The sequence below is a fragment of the Rana temporaria genome, chromosome 5 (genome assembly GCF_905171775.1).
Source record: "Rana temporaria chromosome 5, aRanTem1.1, whole genome shotgun sequence".
Classification (NCBI taxonomy): Eukaryota; Metazoa; Chordata; class Amphibia; order Anura; family Ranidae; genus Rana; species Rana temporaria.
Genome location: NC_053493.1, coordinates 393,180,627 through 393,200,736, shown reverse-complemented (window position 1 = coordinate 393,200,736; position 20,110 = coordinate 393,180,627). Strand labels below are relative to the sequence as shown.

The following is a 20,110-nucleotide window of genomic DNA, read 5'->3' as shown; positions in this document are numbered from 1 at the left end:
CGGATAAAAATTTGAAGACATGCTAAGAAATCTATCCGCTTGAATCCATCCCAACGGATTGATCCGCTGGTCTGTACAGACTCACCGGATCAATCCGTCCGAATCAATCCCCCGCATGCGTCGTAATGATTCGACGCATGCGTGGAATTCCTTATATGACAGCTTCGCGCATGTCGCCGCGTCATCATCGCGGCGACGGCGCGACACGTCATCGCGATGGGATTTCGGCGCGGATTTCGATCCGATGGTGAGTACACTCCATCGGATCAAAATCCTCGAGAGGATTTATCCGCGGAAACGGTCCGGTGGACCGTATCCGCGGATAAATCCTCTCGTGTGTATGGGGCCTTAGTCTAAAAATCCTATTCAAAGATCCCTGCAAGAGAAGAGCCTTTATACTCACCTCTCTGGTGGCCCATGTCTCCTACCTTCCCTGCAACCTCTATGACTCTTTAAAACATTCGACACTTGCAGGAGAGACATTTGCGTCCCCCACTACATTTTTAACATTAGATTGATGCTCATTTTGTCTAGGAGAATCGGGTGTGTTTTTTTTAAAACAAAGCAGTACTTACCGTTTTAGAGAGCGATCTTCTCCGCCGCTTCCGGGTATGGTCTTCGGGACTGGGCGTTCCTATTTGATTGACAGGCTTCCGACAGGCTTCCGACGGTCGCATACATCGCGTCACGAGTAGCCGAAAGAAGCCGAACGTCGGTGCGGCTCTATACGGCGCCTGCGCATCGACGTTCGGCTACTTTCGGAAAATCGTGACACGCTGTATGCGACCGTCGGAAGCCTGTCAATCAAATGGGAATGCCCAGTCCCGCAGCCCATACCCGGAAGCGGCGGAGAAGATTTATCTCTAAAACAGTAAGTACTGCTTCGATTTAAAAAAAAAACCACCCGATTCCCCTTCACAAAATGAGCCTCAATCTAATGTTAAAAATTGAGTTTTTGGGTGAACCTCCACTTTAATTAATCCTGTAGGGACATAGGGGTCAAGCAATAAATTCAGAGGGCCACGGGACCTCATTCAGCCATGACCAGCACTTGACCACAGAGTGGTGGGTGTGCAGGAAACCGTTCTGGGCTGAAGGTGAGTATTGCAGCGAGAGTTGATTAACCGCTTAAGGACCACCGCACGCCTATTTCTGTCTACAGAATGGCACGGACAAATGGGCGTATATATATATGTCCCTTTTAATTTGCCGGCCATGTGGTCGCGCGCCGGCGGTGCGCTCACGACCCTGTCGCGAGCTACGTGACCGTGCCCGCGGGACCCGCAGACTTGATGTCCGTCAGTGTCCCGCGATCGGGTCACAGAGCTGGAGAACGGGGAGATGTAGTGTCAACAAATCTCCCCGTCCTTCCCCTGACATCTCACTGATCGAATGCTCCCTGTCATCGGGAGCAGTGATCAGTGACGTGTCACAGCAAGCATGAGCGTCGGCGGTGCGCTCATGACCCTGTCGCGAGCTCTGTGACCGTGCCCGCAGGACCCGCGGACTTGATGTCCGCCAGTGTCCCGCGATCGGGTTACAGAGCTGGAGAACGGGGAGATGTTAGTGTCAACACATCTCCCCGTCCTTCCCCTGACATGTCACTGATCGAATGCTCCCTGTCATCTGGGGCATTGATCAGTGATGTGTCACAGCAAGCCATGCCCCCTAACAGTTAGAATCACTCCCTAGGTCACACTTAACCCCTTCAGCGCCCCCTTCAGGTTAACCCCTTCACTGTTAGTGTAATTTTTACAGTAATCAGTGCATTTTTATAGCACTGATCGCTGTCAAAATGACAATGGTCCCAAAATAGTGTCAAATGTGTCCGCGTAAATGTCACAGTCACAATAAAAATCGCTGTTTGCTGCCAATACTAGTAAAAAAAAAATCAGCAACTACTAACAGTGTAGCTGCTGACTTTTAATAAGGACACTTACCCCTCCTAGGTGCCATCGATGATGGGCCCCCGAAGGCGATCGCTCGGTCCTGGCGCCTCCATCCTGACTAAGGGAAACAGGCAGTGAAGCCTTTACGGCTTCACTGCTCGTTTCCCACTGTGTATGCGCAACTCGCACGGCGCTTTGTGAATGGGCGGCTGCCTCCTGGGTTACACACAGTTCCCAGAAGGCAGCGCGCCCCATTCACCACAAGACACAGTGATGCAGGACGAAGAAGAAGAGGACCGCGGTGGAGGAAGAGGCAGAAGAGATACTTCCGCATAGCAACAGCCCTTTCTGGTGAGTATAAAAAAAAATATCTGGGTGGAACTCCACTTTAATAAAATATTGATCAAATACCACCAAAAGAAAGCTCTATTTGTGGGAAAAAAAGGATGTAAATTTTGTTTGGGAGCCACATCGCACGACCGCGCAATTGTCAGTTTAAGCGACACAGTGCCAAATCACAAAAAAGTGCTCTGGTCTCTGGCCAGCCAAATGGTCTGGGGCTTAAGTGGTTAAATTGGTTGTAAACATTTACATATACCCACTGAAGTGACTAGCCTCAAGTGATAGACGGAGATTAAATAAATCCTCCTGCATAAGTTGTACATCTTTCTCTGCAGTGCTCTCTCCTCTACATCCGCTCATAGTACTAAGGGCCAGATTCACAGAAGAGATACGACGGCGTATCTCTAAAACGCCGTTGTATCTCTCAGAGTATCTATGCGACTGATTCATAGAATCAGTTACGCATAGATAGCCCTTAGATCCGACAGGTGTAATTGTCTTACACTGTCGGATCTTAGGATGCAGTACCTCGGCCGCCGCTGGGTGGAGTTTGCGTCGTTTTCCAGCTTTGGGTATGCAAATTAGCAGTTACGGCGATCCACAACGGTTTTCCCGTCGCAAAGTTAAGCAATCTTTTTCATTGCTTAACTTTACACCAGCCATGTTAAAGTATGGCCGTCGTTCCCGCGTTGATTTTGAATTTTCTTTTTACCGGCGTAAGTACGTTACGCACGTCGCGATTCACAAACACGTCGCGCCGCCGTAATTTCGCGCAAAGCACGTCGGGAAAATTGCGAACGGAGCATGCGCAGAACGTCCGGCGCGGGAGCGCGCCTAATTTAAATGGTACACGCCCCATTTGAATTGGGCGGGCTTGCGCCAGACGTGTTTACGATACACCGCCACAAGTTTACAGGTAAGTGCTTTGTGGATCAGGCACTAACACTGAAAACTTGCGGCGGTGTAACGTAAACGGGTTACGTTGCGCCGTCGCAATTGTACCTGAATCTGGCCCAGAATGTACACAGCATTTCTCAGCTCCAGAAAGCATGGGGTGGGGATCTGATGTCACATACTGCACAGAATACAGCAGGCAGCTGAGTATAATCTGAGATCTGAGTGAAGGGAAGAGACACACACCCCTCTACAAAGTCTTGTGCTGTGTGCTAGTGGGTGTGCTGGGCTGTTTGTCATCCTGGATTCTGTTGTGGGTCGGCACAGACTATTAAAAGTTACTCATGCAGATAGCAGAGGCAAGAGAGATGAGACAAAGATGACACTCTGTGCTTCGAATTGAGGCTAGCGCACACTATAAAAGGATATGCATTATTCATTTTTTTATGTTAGAGGTTTACAACCACTTTAAATTGTAAAAATGCTGGAAAATATTAAAACCAGTTAACCTGGAGTTGGGCTTTACATTTCCTAATAAAATAAAAAGTAACGAGTCATTCTTGAATCGGGGTCAGATCCAAGCCCCTAAGGGCTATGAGCTTGGAGACAGCTGCTACCTCATTGGCGATACTATTACGCCACTGACGGAGAATTTATCATCCGCAGTGGACTGTACATGATGTGCGTGACAAATGGCAACCGTAAAAATCTGCTGAAACTAATATTATATCTGTCTTTGTCATGCTTCTCCAGCTGGAAGTCATTGTGCAGGCCCGGCAGCTAGACATCATCAACCACCCGGTTATCCAGAAATTAATTGAAGTAAAGTGGAAGTTTTTTGGCAGGTAAGCCCAGAGACCATTTTCACTGAGCTAACCAATAGTGCCTGCGGCAGAGCTCCCTCTCAGCTGTCGGAGATGAAAGCAACCACTGTGTTCTGTTCCCCCTGCAGAAAGCACATCTTTATATTGCTGTCACTGAATCTTCTATTCATCTTATCATGGACGGCTCTGGGGATTGGTTCCTCACTTCCGAGACCAGAGGATGCCCCGTACAAGTTTCCTGAGGTACGTCATAACATAACGTGTGGAGGTGTTACATCACACGGTTCACAGTACAAGGAGTGCAAATAAGTGTTTCCTACACAAATGTGAATGCTAAGTAAAGCAATAAAGCTAAGGTGTACTCCTTTAACCACTTGAGATCCGCGCTATAGACGAAATACGTCCGCAGCGCGGCTCTCAAGTGCCAAGTGGCCGTTTAAAAACGGCCTTTATGTGCATTACCCGCGCGCGCCACTGGGTGGCGCGCGGCGGGTAAAAACTGTCCCGACGCATCGCCGAAGACCCGATGCGTGTACCTGGCGGCCGCGATGTCCGCCGGGTACACGTGATCGTCGGTGACACGGCAGGTGACAGCAGGGACGTGGAGCTCTGTGTGTAAACACAGAGCTCCACGTGCTGTCAGAGGAGAGGAGACCGATCTGTGTCTCTTGTACATAGAGACACAGCATCGGTCCCCTCCCCCAGTCTCCCCCCTCCCCCCACACAGTTATAACACACCCAGGCTACACATTTAACCCCTTCCTCACCCCCTAGTGTTAACCCCTTCACTGCCAGTCACATTTATACAGTAATTAGTGCATTTTTATAGCACTGATCGCCGTATAAATGTGAATGGCGCCAAATTTGTGTCAAAAGTGTCCGATACGTCCGCCGCAATATCCCAGTCCCAATAAAAATCGCAGATCGCTGCCATTACTAGTAAAAAAAAAAATAATAAAAAAAATCATAATTCTGTTCCCCATTTTGTAGGCGCTATAACTTTTGCGCAAACCAGTCGCTTATTGTGATTTTTTTTTTTTTTTTTACAAAAATACGTCGAAAAATACGTATCGGCCTTAACTGAGAAAAAAAATAGTTTTTTAAAAAAAAATTGGGATATTTATTATAGCAACAAGTAAAAAAAATATATATTTTTTTTAAATTGTTGCTCTTTTTTTGTTTATAGCGCAAAAAATAAAAACCGCAGAGGTGATCAAATACCACCAAAAGAAAGCTCTATTTGTGGGGAAAAAAGGATGCCAATTTTGTTTGGGAGCCACGTCGCACGACCGCGCAATTGTCAGTTAAAGCGACGCAGTGCCGGACGCTGAGATTTCGCCTGGGAACGAAGGGGGTTTATGTGCCCAGTAAGCAAGTGGTTAAAGTGAAGCTGTGCCTTGGCCATGCAGGGCAAAGAAACAGCTTCTAATTAATTGCCCCCCCAACCAGGGCTCAAGTCCTGCGGGAACGCGTGGGAACGGAGTTCCTGCACTTTTTTCACAGCAGGAACTCAGTTCCCTTTGCAGGACTAGAGCAGCCGAGCCGCCCGAGCCAATCCTTCACTAAGCGGCGATGCCCAGCTCGAGTCACTGTCAGGGGCAGGCGAACCTTAGTAATCCTTTATGTTACTGGCCGCTTCCTGTATATGGATTCATCGGGTAGTGTGCGAGTATTCCGTCACTTCCTCAATGCCGCAATGTCTCCTGGGAGCTTTTGTCATTGTTCCCAGGAGACATTTCGGAGATCTGCCGCGAGTTATTGTGGGATTTAAAAGAACTTGCTTAAAGTTCCATATACAGGAAGCGGCCATTAACATAAAGGATTACTAAGGTACAGTGGATCGAAAAAAAAAGAACATGCGGTTTAGTAATTATGCACATGAGCGTATCATGTATTTATTTTTTTTGGCGGGGGAGTGGATCTTGGGTGAGAGTTCCCACACTTTTTTTCCCAGGACTTGACCCCTGCCCCCAACCCAGCAGGCAGTGGCATCAATAGGGTTGGCGTTACCTGGTGCGGTAAAACGGTGTCACCCCCCCTCCTGTCTAGGCTGCCCAGCACCCAGCAGGCAGCGCACGGTCATGGGGCGCACCCCAAACCAGCCCCTGTAAATTATATTATAGGGTTGTATAGTGGCAGGTTACGGTGGTATAGTGCGGTATAGTGGCAGGTGTGGGTGGTACAGGGCAGTTTGGGGTGGTACAGGGCAAGCTGGGGTGGTACAGGGCAGGCTGAGGTTGCACAGGGCAGGCTGGGGTGGCACAGGGCAAGCTGGGGTGGTACAGGGAAGGCTGGGGTGGTACAGGGCAGGTTGGGGTGGTACAGGGCAGGGTACCACTTACATAGCATACCTAATACTTGCAGATGAAGACCTGGGTGGGTGGACGGGGCTGCTGTGTCCTCACCTCTTGTGATTCAGCTGCAGCATCATCCATAGGGAAGGAGTCTGTGGGAGGAGTGGAGGAGGCAGCCACACCCCCAGCTCCGCCCACCAACTTCAGCTCACTCGGCTCTGATACAAGCAAAACAGTACGCAGCCCCTGCACCCCCATAGCAATGCCACTGCCAGCAGGATATTTTTGCTTTCCTTTTGTTCCGCCACCACTCTGTTCATCTGCTGTTAGTGAAGATGGGGAAACTGTGCGTAAGATCTCAGTCGTAGCTCACACAAAGCTTTGGACTGCCCATGAACCACCCACGTACCACCCATAGCGTGTCAAGATCCTATGGAGTAAAAATGACCGCACCAGCCAAGCAGACTCTGGCTGGAAAAAAGCGCCCATAGGCGATTCAGTTTGCATGCGTTTGCGCTATACAAGTCATTCATTCATTCATGTGACAGCGCTGAGGAAAATATTTCCTCAGTTTCATTTTCCCCCAATGGTCAGACTCCAAAATTGTAACTTTGTAGCAATCAACAGGTAAGAGACTATGGTTGAGGCTGATCTGTGTCAGCCCTTTGTGAACATAGCCAAGGACTGCACAGGCATTGGGGTGTATATTATTGTGTCATCTCGGAGCCAGCATCCCCCTTACAGATAGCTAAAAAAACAATTATTATTAGTCGGGAACTTATCTGAGAGGTGGAAATTGTTCTTTGCTCAAGGAACATCTAACAACCTCTGGAGGAACCCTAGAGTTCCACGGAACCCTGGTTAAGAAAGGCTATTCTGAACAAATGTGCAATTAAAGTAGAAGTCCGATCTAAACCTATCGATCCTTAGACAAATATATATTTTTTAATTATCCAAAGAAAAAATACAAGCAAGATCAAACTTCAACCTATCTAAGAGCAAAAAAGTACACGGTGGGCCAAAATATTATATTGAATAAAAATTATATTATATTTATTTTGTCTACATATCTACAATATATTCTGGTACACTGTAACACATGTTATTAATTCATAATTAATAAAATACATATATTTATATACATAAAAAAAATGGTACCTGCATAATCTATGATTTCTCTAATCCCTACCATTATAAAAAAAATGCTAGATAAAAATCTATTTAACATGTATAACAAATTCATAATTCATAGAGAAAAACAAGAAAAATAGCACATAATTGATATTGTAACCCGACATAAAATAACTCATGTTAAAATTAATAAATTCATAGATCATTAACAGAATCCAAAATGATACACTGTAGTGACACATATTTTATAATGGAACGCAACATCTTTTTTCTCGACACGTTTCGTGACCTGGCGTCACTCATCAGGAGCATGCGTGTAGTGTATATCTGCAATGACATATATGAATTCCTAGTTGGTCTAATATGGTCACAAGTACTAAGAATGATAACAGGAAAACCCCAGGCATTACTTACAGGGTATCTATGTGTTGGTGGCATGGTACCGTGGTCTATGAGCTCCCCATACAGGAAATATCTATGAATTTATTAATTTGAACATGAGTTATTTTATGTCGGGTTACAATATCAATCTTGTGGACTGTTTATGAATTATTAATTTATTATATATTTTATAAACAGTGGGGTAGATTCACGTAGAGTGGCGTTTCTTTGTGCGGGCGTAACCTATTTACGTTACGCCTCTGCAACTTTTACAGGCAAGTGCCGTATTCTTAAAAGAAAGTTGTGGCGGCGTAGGGTAAATAGGCCGTCGTAAGCCCGCCTAATTTAAATTGTGAAGAGGTGGGCGTGTGTTATGCAAATCAACCCTGACCCGACGTGATTGACGTTTTTCACAAACGGCGCATGCGCCGTCCGTGGAATTTCCCAGTGTGCATTGCTCCAAAGTACGCCGCAAGGACATCATTGGTTTAGACGTGAATGTAAATGACGTCCAGGCCCATTCACGGACGACTTACGCAAACGACTTAAATTTTTCAAATTTAGTTGCGGGAACGACGCCCATACTTAACATTGGTGCGCCGCATATAGCAGGGGTAACTTTACGATCAGGCTGCATTCATGGCAATGGGGAGGCTGCAGATGGGCATTCATCATCAATGTGCGGCACATGGCTTGACCGTGAGGGGAGCCGAGCCTGGCCAAGTGTACTCGAGTGTAATGAGCTCGGTATATTTCGGCGGCGGTGTTCAAACACAGCGCGGGAAGCGGGGATCGGCGTATATCGCGCACCCACGATTTCCCCTTATTTTAAGGGGGAAAAAAGTCAGCGGTATACGCCGATAAATACGGTAATTATCATAAATCCTAATTATCATAAATCCTAATTATCATAAATCCTAATTATCATAAATGTCCAATGAACCCAGAATTGAGGAAATCACAACATTTCTGCTTTTTTCCCCCTAGGACATTTGGAGAATCATCCTCAGCATTATTGCTCTGGGCTTGATGATTTATCAGATTGTGGAAGAATTTAAGGAAATCTATCAATCCAGGAAAAAACTGATGTTCTGGAAAGAATGGAGGAAAAACGAACTAGAGAAAGACCTTAAATACTGCCATCCAATGTGGCCAGAGGTACAGTGCTACGTTTCATTGCTGCATCATGTCCTCCAACATTAATATATTTTATTAAAGCTAAATTCCCGTCAAACATCTAAATACACAAATGAAATGCATACACTGTTCTGTTTCAAGCATCGGTTGTACCTGTGACAAGCTTCTTGTAGACCCAGTCTGTAAGGATGTATGCAGCAGGTTGAATGATGACTTTAACAGACAGCTTACTCAATGAATAAAGACTCCAGAGGTGTTTTCCAATGCTTCTTTATGCTTCAAGGTAACAAGGATATAAACATAGAGGCTTTTCCATAGGTAAATTTCCAATGAAGATACACAGCTCCCACACTCTGCAGACTTTTCAAGCAACTAAGCAAAGATGGGGTTTAGAGCAGAAAATGGTGGGTGGGAGCAACCAAACTAGTCAGAACAGCAGGGGGGTAAGGATCATACCAAATAACATAATAACATAACATGTAATAACTGCTAGACAGTAAAAGCTGCGTGACAGCACACTCCCCGCCTGGTATCGTGAGATACCACTATACTCTGTTGTCTTTTACATATTATTAACATTGCATACAGTAACATGCTATCTAGCCTTCTCAAGTCTATAAGCTAGCTATATTAAAGGTCTTAAGTGGCTCCTTCACATAACACTGAATCAGAATTTTTGGAAGCAGGCATTATTAGGACTGTCTCTGTGACTGGTCTCAGGAAGGTTTTTGAAGCCCCATCCTCAACGATCCTGACTTCCACACTTCGGACTCTTCCATCATCACTGGTGATGGCCTTTGTAATAAGTCCAACTGGCCACTGAATTTGGTGAGCTTGCTGGTCTTTAAGCAGGTTTGACTTATTTAGTCATCCACCGACTCGAAGCATGCCTTCATTGTCGATTATTGGGTTCAGTTTGAATAGTGGGCTACTCCTTGAGACTGGTCTATTGCCTCTCAAGCATTTAATCTCTTCTGCAAAGACTTCTTCTTGCACAAGACGTATGACGAACAATTCTGCGTTCTCATACTCTAACGCATTGGGTGACTCCTTGCAAGTGTGCCATCCATGACAAGACGATGTCTGATTTGGCTTGCGGAAAGTCTGGGCAATATGACTCAATCTTGCTATAGTCTTCACCAATCTTTTCCAAGAAGAGAAACGTTCAAAGCGTCTTGCTTCCAAGTTTCTTCTTGAGCAGATGTTGGAACTCAATGTTATCACTTCAGGGCGGATTTCTGGATCAGTATCTGGATCCACCAGGTGGAAATCAATATCTTCTTTTGAGTTTGTAGAAGACTGGTCCGATAAAAACTTGGGTCCTGAAAACCAAATGGTTTGCGTGAGGACACCTGCTGGCACTGACCTCGTTGCAATGTCTGCGGGATTCAAACCAGTTGGGACATAGTTCCATTGTTCAGGTCTACTGACTTTTCTTATTCGTTCTACCCTGTTAGCCACGTACACATAGAACCTCCTTACGCTGTTGCATATGTAGCCAAGTACGACCTTGCTGTCGGTGTAGTACTTAACCTGATCAATTTCAGAGTCCATTTCATTTTGCAGGAATTCTGCGACTTCGACAGCTAGGGTTGCGCCACACAATTCTAATCTTGGAATAGTGTGAGCAGGTTTTGGAGCTAACTTGGCTCTTCCTAGTAGAAAACCGACATAGGATCTCCCGGAGGGATCTATGATCTTGAGATAAGCCACAGCCGCTATAGCCTCGGTAGATGCATCGCAAAAGACGTGAATCTCTTTTCTCAGACTTCTTGAAGTTGAAGTGGGTGAATAGCAGCATGGGATATTAAGTTCTTTCAGTACTTTCATGGAGTTTCTCCATTTCTCCCATTTAGGCAACAGGTCTGGTGCTGGCTCAACATGAAGGTTATCTAAAATCTTCTTCATAAATACTAGAAAGTGCTCTTGCATCTCAGGTTTGTTACAGAGAGTCTTCTTAAGTGCAGCAAATCTGGTTAAAGCTTGTCCTAGATTGTTAGGGAGGGTAAGCCTTGGTACTCGGAGGGGTAATGGAGCTACCCAACTGTTGGAATTGTCCTTGGAGAACTCTTCATCCATAATCTTGATGAACTCCTTATCTTCGACTGAAGGGGCAATCTTGTTGTCATCGCAAGTAGTCTGGTACACTGAATCGCCAAGGTCCTTCTGAGAAGTGAGCTTGCAGTTTATACCTTGGAGTGCTTGATATGGAACTTCGTTTTTAAAATCAAGTCTTTCCTTCACATAATGATGCAATGGACATTTCATCGACCGATAGGCAACATTGGTTTTGTAGGAAGCTACATCCAAGAGCTTGTGAGATTGGTCTAAACAGACTTCTCCTATTATCACCCATCCAAGATCAAGTTTCTGGGCCTGAGGAGCATCGTCTGGACCGTTACATAACTCTCTTATTTTATGGACTCTAGGAACGTCTCTCCCTAGTAGAATCAAGATCTTAACATCCTTGTTAAGTGGTGGAATGTAGTCAGCAATGTGGCTTAAATGGGGGTGATGACGTGCAGCCTCTGGTGTGGGGATTTCTTCTCTGTTGTTCGGTAGCTGATCACATTCGATTAGCGTTGGAAGAGGAAACTCTATGTCCTCATATTCTGATGCCACTATGAAGCCATGGGCTCTTCTTCCAGAAGTATTGATCTTTCCTGCACATGTCTGCAAGGTATAGGACCAGGCCTCTCCATGAATGTTGAATAGGTCAAAGAATTCTGGACTGGCCAATGAGCGATTGCTCTGATCGTCGAGTATGGCATACATTTTTATGGAATTTTGTGGGCATCCTTTAGGAAAAACCCTTACAGGACATATCTTGCTACAAGACTTGCTATGAAGCCCTTCTCCACATACCTCTGTACACCTTGTGGTTACGGGGTTGGCATGTTGCTCAGTTCTCTCCCCGCCATCATCTGATGTAGGCTTGGGGTTGCTGCCGGGTGAAGGTTTCCTTTTGAACAGGTCTGAATGAAGAGCGTCCACATGTTTGGCACTGTTACACAGAGAACATCTGATGGTGATCTTACAGTCTCTTGCTAAATGATCGGAGGATGCACAACACTTGAAACAGATATTATGCTCTTTGAGAAATGACTTGCGTTCTTCAATAGGCTTATCCTTAAATGCACGGCATTTGGAGAGAGAATGTGGCGCATTATGGATAGGACACTGTTGATTGAGATTGCTTGCCTTAATGCCTGTAGCCAAGACGTTGGATGCTACCTCTGTCTTCCTCATGGCAATAGGATACTTTAAATCCTTGAACTTACTGTTGGTGGCAATACCCCTTGAAGTGGTTAAAGGAGTGGTGGTTGTATCTGGATAGAAGAAGCTTGGGTCATTCTTGGATTTTGCAACCTTCCGCACGAACTCTGCAAAATAAGAAAAGGGAGGGAAGGAAACATGATGTTCATACTTATATTTTGATCCTACACTAGTCCACTTTTCCTGAAGATAACTAGGCAACCTTGCTACAATAGGATTCACGCCTTGAGCAGTGTCTAAATAGCTAAGACCTGGTAAACTAGGATCTAGCTTAGCAATTTCAAGTTCATGAAGGAGGTCGCCTAACTCTCTAAGCTTATGATTGTCCTTAACTGAGATCTTAGGAAAGTCGTTTAGTCACTGGAATAAGGCAGATTCAATGACTTCGGGACTCCCATAGTCTTGATCTAGACGTTCCCAGGCAGCATCAAGGCCTGCGTTAAAGTTATAGATGTAAACAGATTTAAGTCTCTTTACTTGTTCTGAAGATTGTCGCCCCGAATACCTTATTAGTAAATCGAGTTCTGCTTGAGGTTCAACGGGCAAGCTCTTGATTACCGCCTTAAATGTAGATCTCCAACTCCTGTAGTTCTCTGGGCGGTCATCAAATTTATACAGTCCAGTTGTGATCAATTCTTGTAAAGCCATACTCTTGCTGAGCTCCGTAACGTTGATGCTTTCAGTTTTTATAGCCACCGGGGATACTGATGGTGCGCCGACTTGAGCCATGGTTGGTATCTGAAGTTGGCTGGTTGGTGGAGCGAAAGGTGTTGCAGATGGGTTCAATCTAGGTAGGGGTCTGACGTCTGAAGGTCTCTGAGCATTTGAAGTTGAAGAGAACTGTATCACAGGGGTCATAGAGTTCATCCTGTAGTCTTTTGCTGTACCCTTGTAATCTCTATTCGCATAGGGTTGCGGTGGCACGTGAGCCGCGTAGGTTGACTCACTTGATTTTGTGACATGCGGTAGTTGCGGAGTGTCTCTGTTAGCAGGTGTGTCTAGTTGACCAGCTTGATTTTGTGACACGTTGCCTTCTGGTCCACATGCTGGATGATTATGAGAAAAATCTCCAACTGTAGGTGGGACTGTGATGTCGTGGTTCTGGCTTAAGACGAACTGTAGGGTCCTTTCAATGGGGTCTTGACAAGCAGCCAAGCTGGGACAAGCTGCTCCTTCTTCTTCCAATAGGGCTTGTTCCAAGACGGATAATTCCGCCAATGCTACTTCCTTTTCTTTACTCTTCTGAAGGATTTCTAGCTGAGCTTTGATGGCTGCTTCTCTTTCAGAGCAGGCGGCTTGAACCTGGGCTGCTGCGACCTTCTGGCGAGCTTTGACTATTTGGTCGCTCAGTGTTGACCTTACAGAGCAGGACCGCAGTGACTTAGATGAGGATTTATGATAGGAGCGGGCAGATCTAGAAGATTTTCCTGAGTGTCTGGAAGAAGCAGATTTACAGGATGTAGTTTCATGTAGCTGTGCTAATCTACCTTCTATCTGTGCCTTTGCTTCAAGATATGTGCTATGCCTCTGCTGGTCAGTAGAAGTAAAGTCCTTTAATTCCACTGCGGCTTCCTCTATGCTGTAATGTGACAATAGGGAATAGAACTTTTCAGAAAGTCTTTTATAATTCTCAAATGCCTTCTTAACCCTTGAGAGAGCAGTGTTCAATTGCTCAGGATTGTTGCTAGTTTCATTAGCGGTTTTTATACAACTTAAAGTCTTATGCCATAATGCAGTCAGGTTACTAGATGTTTCTTCCTTACTTTCTTCATAAACCTCCCTTGCCTTCAAGGATGGATGAGGGCCTCTAGCGGGACGAGCAGAATGAAGTAAGGAGTCTGCTTTATCTTGGTTAAATGCAGGTGACTCTGTGGGATCTCTATCAGACATAATGACAAGTGCTGTAGTTTTGGTGTCTTGTTACAAATCTGCCAGAGCTGAGCTCTGTAGTGACTTCTGATATTAGGCAGATTGAACTGAGGAGCTGGATATTTGTGACATCTAGTGTTGCAACTGTTTCAGACTGGATGGCTCAGCTCACTATCACTTTATACAGGCAGGAATACACAGTTATTTCAGTAGATTCAGGTATTGGATTCACAACCAAAAACAGCTTGACAATGATAAATCCTAGGGACTTGATGAAGCTATGATACAGTCTTTGATCAGTTCAAAAGGTACTTATTGCTCTCCAATAAAGGCAAAAGTCCCTGGCAGTGAACAGTTATGGAGCATTCAGTAGAAGGCTGCAGGAGTCACACACAGGCCTAACTCTCAGTGCACAGCCTGCAGATGGTATCCTGTGTTAGGATGTTTGTTCTTCACACACACACGTGGTTACTCACGTTTCTGAAGCTGCAGAGATAGCTGTGTGATGGATTCTTCTGGAAATTTACTGGAAATTTACTGTTCTGTTTCAAGCATCGGTTGTACCTGTGACAAGCTTCTTTTAGACCCAGTCTGTAAGGATGTATGCAGCAGGTTGAATGATGACTTTAACAGACAGCTTACTCAATGAATAAAGACTCCAGAGGTGTTTTCCAATGCTTCTTTATGCTTCAAGGTAACAAGGATATAAACATAGAGACTTTTCCATAGGTAAATTTCCAATGAAGATACACAGCTCCCACACTCTGCAGACTTTTCAAGCAACTAAGCAAAGATGGGGTTTAGAGCAGAAAATGGTGGGTGGGAGCAACCAAACTAGTCAGAACAGCAGGGGGGTAAGGATCATACCAAATAACATAATAACATAACATGTAATAACTGCTAGACAGTAAAAGCTGCGTGACAGCACATACACTATCTTGCCAAAAGTATTGGGACGCCTCCCTATACATGCACATGAACTTCAATGGCATCCCAGTCTTAGTCCGTAGGGTTCAATATTGAGTTGGCCCCGCCCTTTGCAGCTATAACAGCTTCAACTCTTCTGGGAAGGCCGTCCACAAGGTTTAGGAGTGTCTATGGGAATGTTTGACCATTCTTCCAGAAGAGCATTTGTGAGGTCAGGCACTGATGTTGGACGAGAAGGCCTGGCTCACAGGGGTAGATTCAGATAGATCAGCGGATCTTTAGATCCGCGTAATCTATCTGATTTACGATCCGCCGGCGCAAGTTTTAGAGGCTAGTGCTGTATTCAGAAAGCACTTACCTCAAAAACTTGCGGCTGCGTATCGTAAATCCCCCGGCGGAATTCAAATTCCGCGGCTAGGGGGAGTGTACTATTTAAATCAGGCGTGTCCCCGCGCCGATTTAACTGCGCATGCGCCGCCGGCTAAATTTCCCAGCGTGCATTGCTCCAAATGACGTCGCTAGGACGTCATTGGTTTCGGCGTGAGCGTAACTTGCGTCCGGCCGTATTCTGAATCGACTTACGCAAACGACGTAAAAATTCAAAATTAGGCGCGGGAACGACGGCCATACTTAACATAGGATACGCCGCATATAGCAGGGGTAACTATCCGCCGGAAAAAGCCAAACGCAAACGACGTAAAAAAAAAGCGACGGGCGGGCGTTCGTTTCTGAATTGGCGGATCTCCTTATTTGCATATTTGTCGCGTGTAAAAAACGAAACGCCAACTAGCGGCCAGCGAGAGAATGCAGCCTAAGATCCAACGGTGTAAGTCACTTACACCTGTCGGATCTTAGGGAGATCTATGCGGAACCTGATTCTATGAATCAGCCGCATAGATCCGACCGTCGGATCTCAGAGATACGACGGCGTATCAGGAGATACGCCGTCGTATCTCTATCGGAATCTGCCCCACAGTGTCCGCTCTAATTCATCCCAAAGGTGTTCTATCAGGTTAAAGTCAGGACTCTGTGCAGTCCAGTCAAGTTCCTCCTTCCTAAACTCACTCATTCATGTCTTTATGGACCTTGCTTGGTGAGATTGAATTGTTGAATTGTTTTTGCTTCACTGTCTAAACAAATTTTCATCTGCATGACTTGAATAAAACTTCTTTGCATTGTTATTGGTGTGTTAGTAAGTTTTAGGCCCAGTTACAGATGGGTCACCACTGAGAATTAGGACAGCACCAGGGTTGCAAGTGTCATTGATCTTAGGCCGGCCATAGACCGTAGGTTGCAGGAAAGAAATTAGCGATTCCCCCATCAACACAAACAGTGTTGACATGGGAATCCCTCCCGCTGAGCCATCGTAATCTCCCAGCGGGGGGAGCATGAGAAGCCGTCCCCATTGGGGGAACACAGTGATTATTACTAGCGCCCAGAACATCTGTCAGTAATCAGGGCCGGACTGGCCTACCGGGATACCGGGAAATTTCCCAGTAGGCCGCCTGCCCTGGGGCTACTTTGATCTATGGCTGCACTCCCCTCATCTCTCCTCCTCTTCTTGTGTGTCACACACTGCGGGCATGTACCACTGTATGTCACGGAGCTGGGTCTGGGTTCGGCGGCGGGGCGCTGTAACAAGGTCCCGCCTCATAGGCCATCTCATGTGATAGGCGGAACACTGATTCAATCAGTGTACCATCTATTCTAGACTATGACACGAGACGGCCTAGGAGGCGGGACCTTGTTACAGTGCCGCGCCGCCGAACACAGACCCAGCTCTGTGACACACAGCAGGAGATGCCCGCTGTGTGTGTGATCCAGCCTGGCAATGGTGAGTCTGTATTAATGGGCAGTGAGGCTGCATACATGGGCACAGTGAGGCTGCATACATGGGCACGATGAGGCTGTATACATGGGCACGGTGAGGCTGTATACATGGGCACGGTGAGGCTGCATACATGGTCAATGAGGCTGCATACATGGTCAAAGAGGCTACGTACATGGGCATGGTGAGGCTGCGTACATGGGCACGGTGAGGCTGCATACATGGGCACGGTGAGGCTGCATACATGGGCATGGTGAAGCTGCATACATGGGCAAAGTGAGGATGCATATATGGGCACAGTGAGGATGCATACATGGGCACAGTGAGGATGCATACATGGGCACAGTGAGGATGCATACATGGGCACAGTGAGGATGCATACATAGGCACAGTGAGGATGCATACATGGGCACGGTGAGGCTGCATACATGGTCAGTGAGGATGCATACATGGGCACAGTGAGGATGCATACATGGGCACAGTGAGGCTGCATTCACGGGCACAGTAGGGATGCTTACATGGCAGGGTTGCCAAATTTCAGTAAATTTACAAACAGTTTGTAAAATCCATAATTGTTGCATCTGTCCATAAATGTCAATTACGGGCATGCAGCCCACATGTCTGTAATGGACATTCATGGACAGATGCAAAAAATACAGATTTTACAAACTGTTCGTAAATTTACTGAAAGTTGGCAACCCTGAAGTTGGCACAGTGAGGCTGCATTCATGGGCACAGTGAGGCTGCATACTTCTCTATGTTTAATATACTCTTCGAATGTGCTTTAAAATGCATGGTTTATCCCTTTCATGAACAAGAAAATAATGACGTTATGCTGTCTGACTGATATAATAATGCTATGAGGCTGGCACAAATTTTTTCCCAGGGCTTGTTTTTATTCCAAGTCCGACCCTGTCAGCAATAATCGCATGTAAAATCCAGCAGGCTAGTTGTACCTAAGTTGATCGATCAATCAACTTGGGTACATTCAGCATGCCCATATATGGTTCGAATCTCGGCGGGCTCAGCAGGAACCAGCCGAGGACCATCTACGGCCAGCTTTAGTGAGATGTACCCTCACTTTCTGCTCTGCTGACAACATTTTACCAGACATGAAGTGAGGGGTAGGCATGTGCAATTTTTTAAGTTACGAATACGTTTTTCGTCAATTTTCGTTATTTTAGTTGATTCGTTAACATACGAATGAACGAACGATTTAGCGCAATTAATAACGAATAACGATATTTTCAAAACAACGAATATGAAAAACAATGAACATACGAAAGATGAAAGAAACGAAAACATAGAAACAACGAAAATACCGAACCCAAAAAAAAAAAAATTACGAAAAACAAAATGAACGAAAATGCAAACTTACTAATATTCGAAGACCGAAAAGAAAACAACCGAAATGCCGAACAAAGAATAAAAAACGGAAATCAAAACTAACGAAAAATAAATTACGAATCTTCGGAAAACGGAAATGAAAACAACGAAAATACGAAATAATGTAAATTAGCTTTGGTTAGTACTGAAATATTTCTGGACATTGACCAATAGCCACTGAGCGCTGTCCCTTTCCTCTGAAGAGGTTTGTTCCTTCCCCCAATGAGCTTCTTTCTCATTACCTCCTGGCTCATTGTGTCTTTTTCTGTGTTAGACTGCAGTGCATCTACTTTCTAGATTTGTATTTGTAATATCTGACATATTTTAGTTTTCTTCTACGTCAGACTTCATTCTAGACAGGGGGCCATATTCTTATAGATCTCCGGCGGCGTAACGTATGTCCTTTATGTTACTCCGCCGCAAGTTTAACTGGCAAGTGCCTGATTCCCAAACCACTTACCTGTAAACTTGCGGCGGCGTAGCGTAAAGTCCACCCACGCAAGAACTCCTAATTCAAATGATCCTGGTAGGGGGCGTGGATCATTTAAATTAGGCGCGCCGATCGTAATGCGCATGCTCCGTCGGGTAAATTACCCGACGTGCATTGCGCTAAATGGCGTCTCACGGACGTCATTTGTTTTGACGGTAACGTAAATGGCGTCCATCGCCATTCACGGACGACTTACGCAAACGACGTTCAATTTTCAAATTTCGACGCGGGAACGACGGCCATACTTAACATTGAGTACACCACCTAGGGGGCATGTTTATCTTTACGCCGCGTATCGCTTACGGAAACGACGTAAAATCACTACGACGGGCAAGCGTACGTTAGAGAATCGGCGTGACTAGTCATTTGCATATTCTACGCTGACCGCAAAGGAAACGCCACCTAGCGGTCAGCGTAGATATTGCAGCCTAAGATACAACGGCGCAGGCCGTCGTATCTTAGGCATGTTTAAGTGTATCTCAGTTTGAGAATACACTTAAACATAGGACGGCCTTAGAATCGGACTTACGTCAGCGTATCTGCTGATACGCCGGCGTAAATTCTTTGAGAATATGGCCCAGGGTGTGTGTGCAAACTAAGACAGTCAAGTCAATCACAGAAAAGTACGAATTACAAAATTACGACGAGTAGTGTGTCGAATAAACGTAAAATGTATTCTAACAGAATTACGAATGCAATACAATCTACAAAAGTACGTTTTTACAATCAAAGGAAATTAGACACGAAAATACGAATGATCATAAAGCAACGAAGATATATTTCTTACGAAAATACGAACGCGGCATGATGGAAAATATAATGTAAATACGAAAAGCAAAACAACGAAAATTAAACCAACGTAAAAACGAAGGAACGAATAAAATCATTTTAAAAATACGAACGCGGCAGAATACAAAATATAACGAAAATACTAATCTCGATTCAACGAAAAATAAACTAACAGAAAAAAACGGAAACGGAAAAAAGAGTGTTACGAAAATACTAAAGAGTACGAATACGATAACTAACATCTTACAAAATTACGACTCGTTACGAATCACGATAAACGAACAGAAACGAAACAGAAATAAACGAAAATGTTTGCTGCGCACATGTCTACGGGGATCTCCCCAACGGCAACAATGGAAAAAAATCTTTTGTAGAGTGTGAAGTCTAGAAGCCTGTCATATTCTTGTTTCTGTGTTCCTATTGGCTGGTGAAACTGCTGTAAGCCTCTAAAGGTGCCCCAGGTAGCAGTAAAAAAAAAAAAGTAGAAAAAAAGTTTTTGGCTAGACATACACTTTAAAGATTATTTCCGGCTTGTTAAGACTGTGAAGAAAATCATCTTTATTTCCTTTCATCTGTGATGTGCTGACTTTAAATAACTGTAATTTTGTGTTGTTTGTTGTCGTCTTTGTAAAACTGTTATTTACTGTCATCTT

General features: G+C 45.1%; 1 protein-coding gene across 1 annotated transcript in view; it reads left to right on the top strand.

Annotated features, from left to right (window-relative positions):
- LOC120941515 (transient receptor potential cation channel subfamily V member 6-like) overlaps positions 1 to 20,110 on the top strand; it is a 199,907-nt gene that overhangs the window by 74,161 nt on the left and 105,636 nt on the right. Inside the window, exons 10-12 of the mRNA XM_040354950.1 lie at positions 3,879 to 3,970; positions 4,078 to 4,192; positions 8,743 to 8,913. Coding sequence (XP_040210884.1) covers positions 3,879 to 3,970; positions 4,078 to 4,192; positions 8,743 to 8,913 — 378 coding nt within the window. The remainder of the gene's footprint in view (positions 1 to 3,878; positions 3,971 to 4,077; positions 4,193 to 8,742; positions 8,914 to 20,110) is intronic.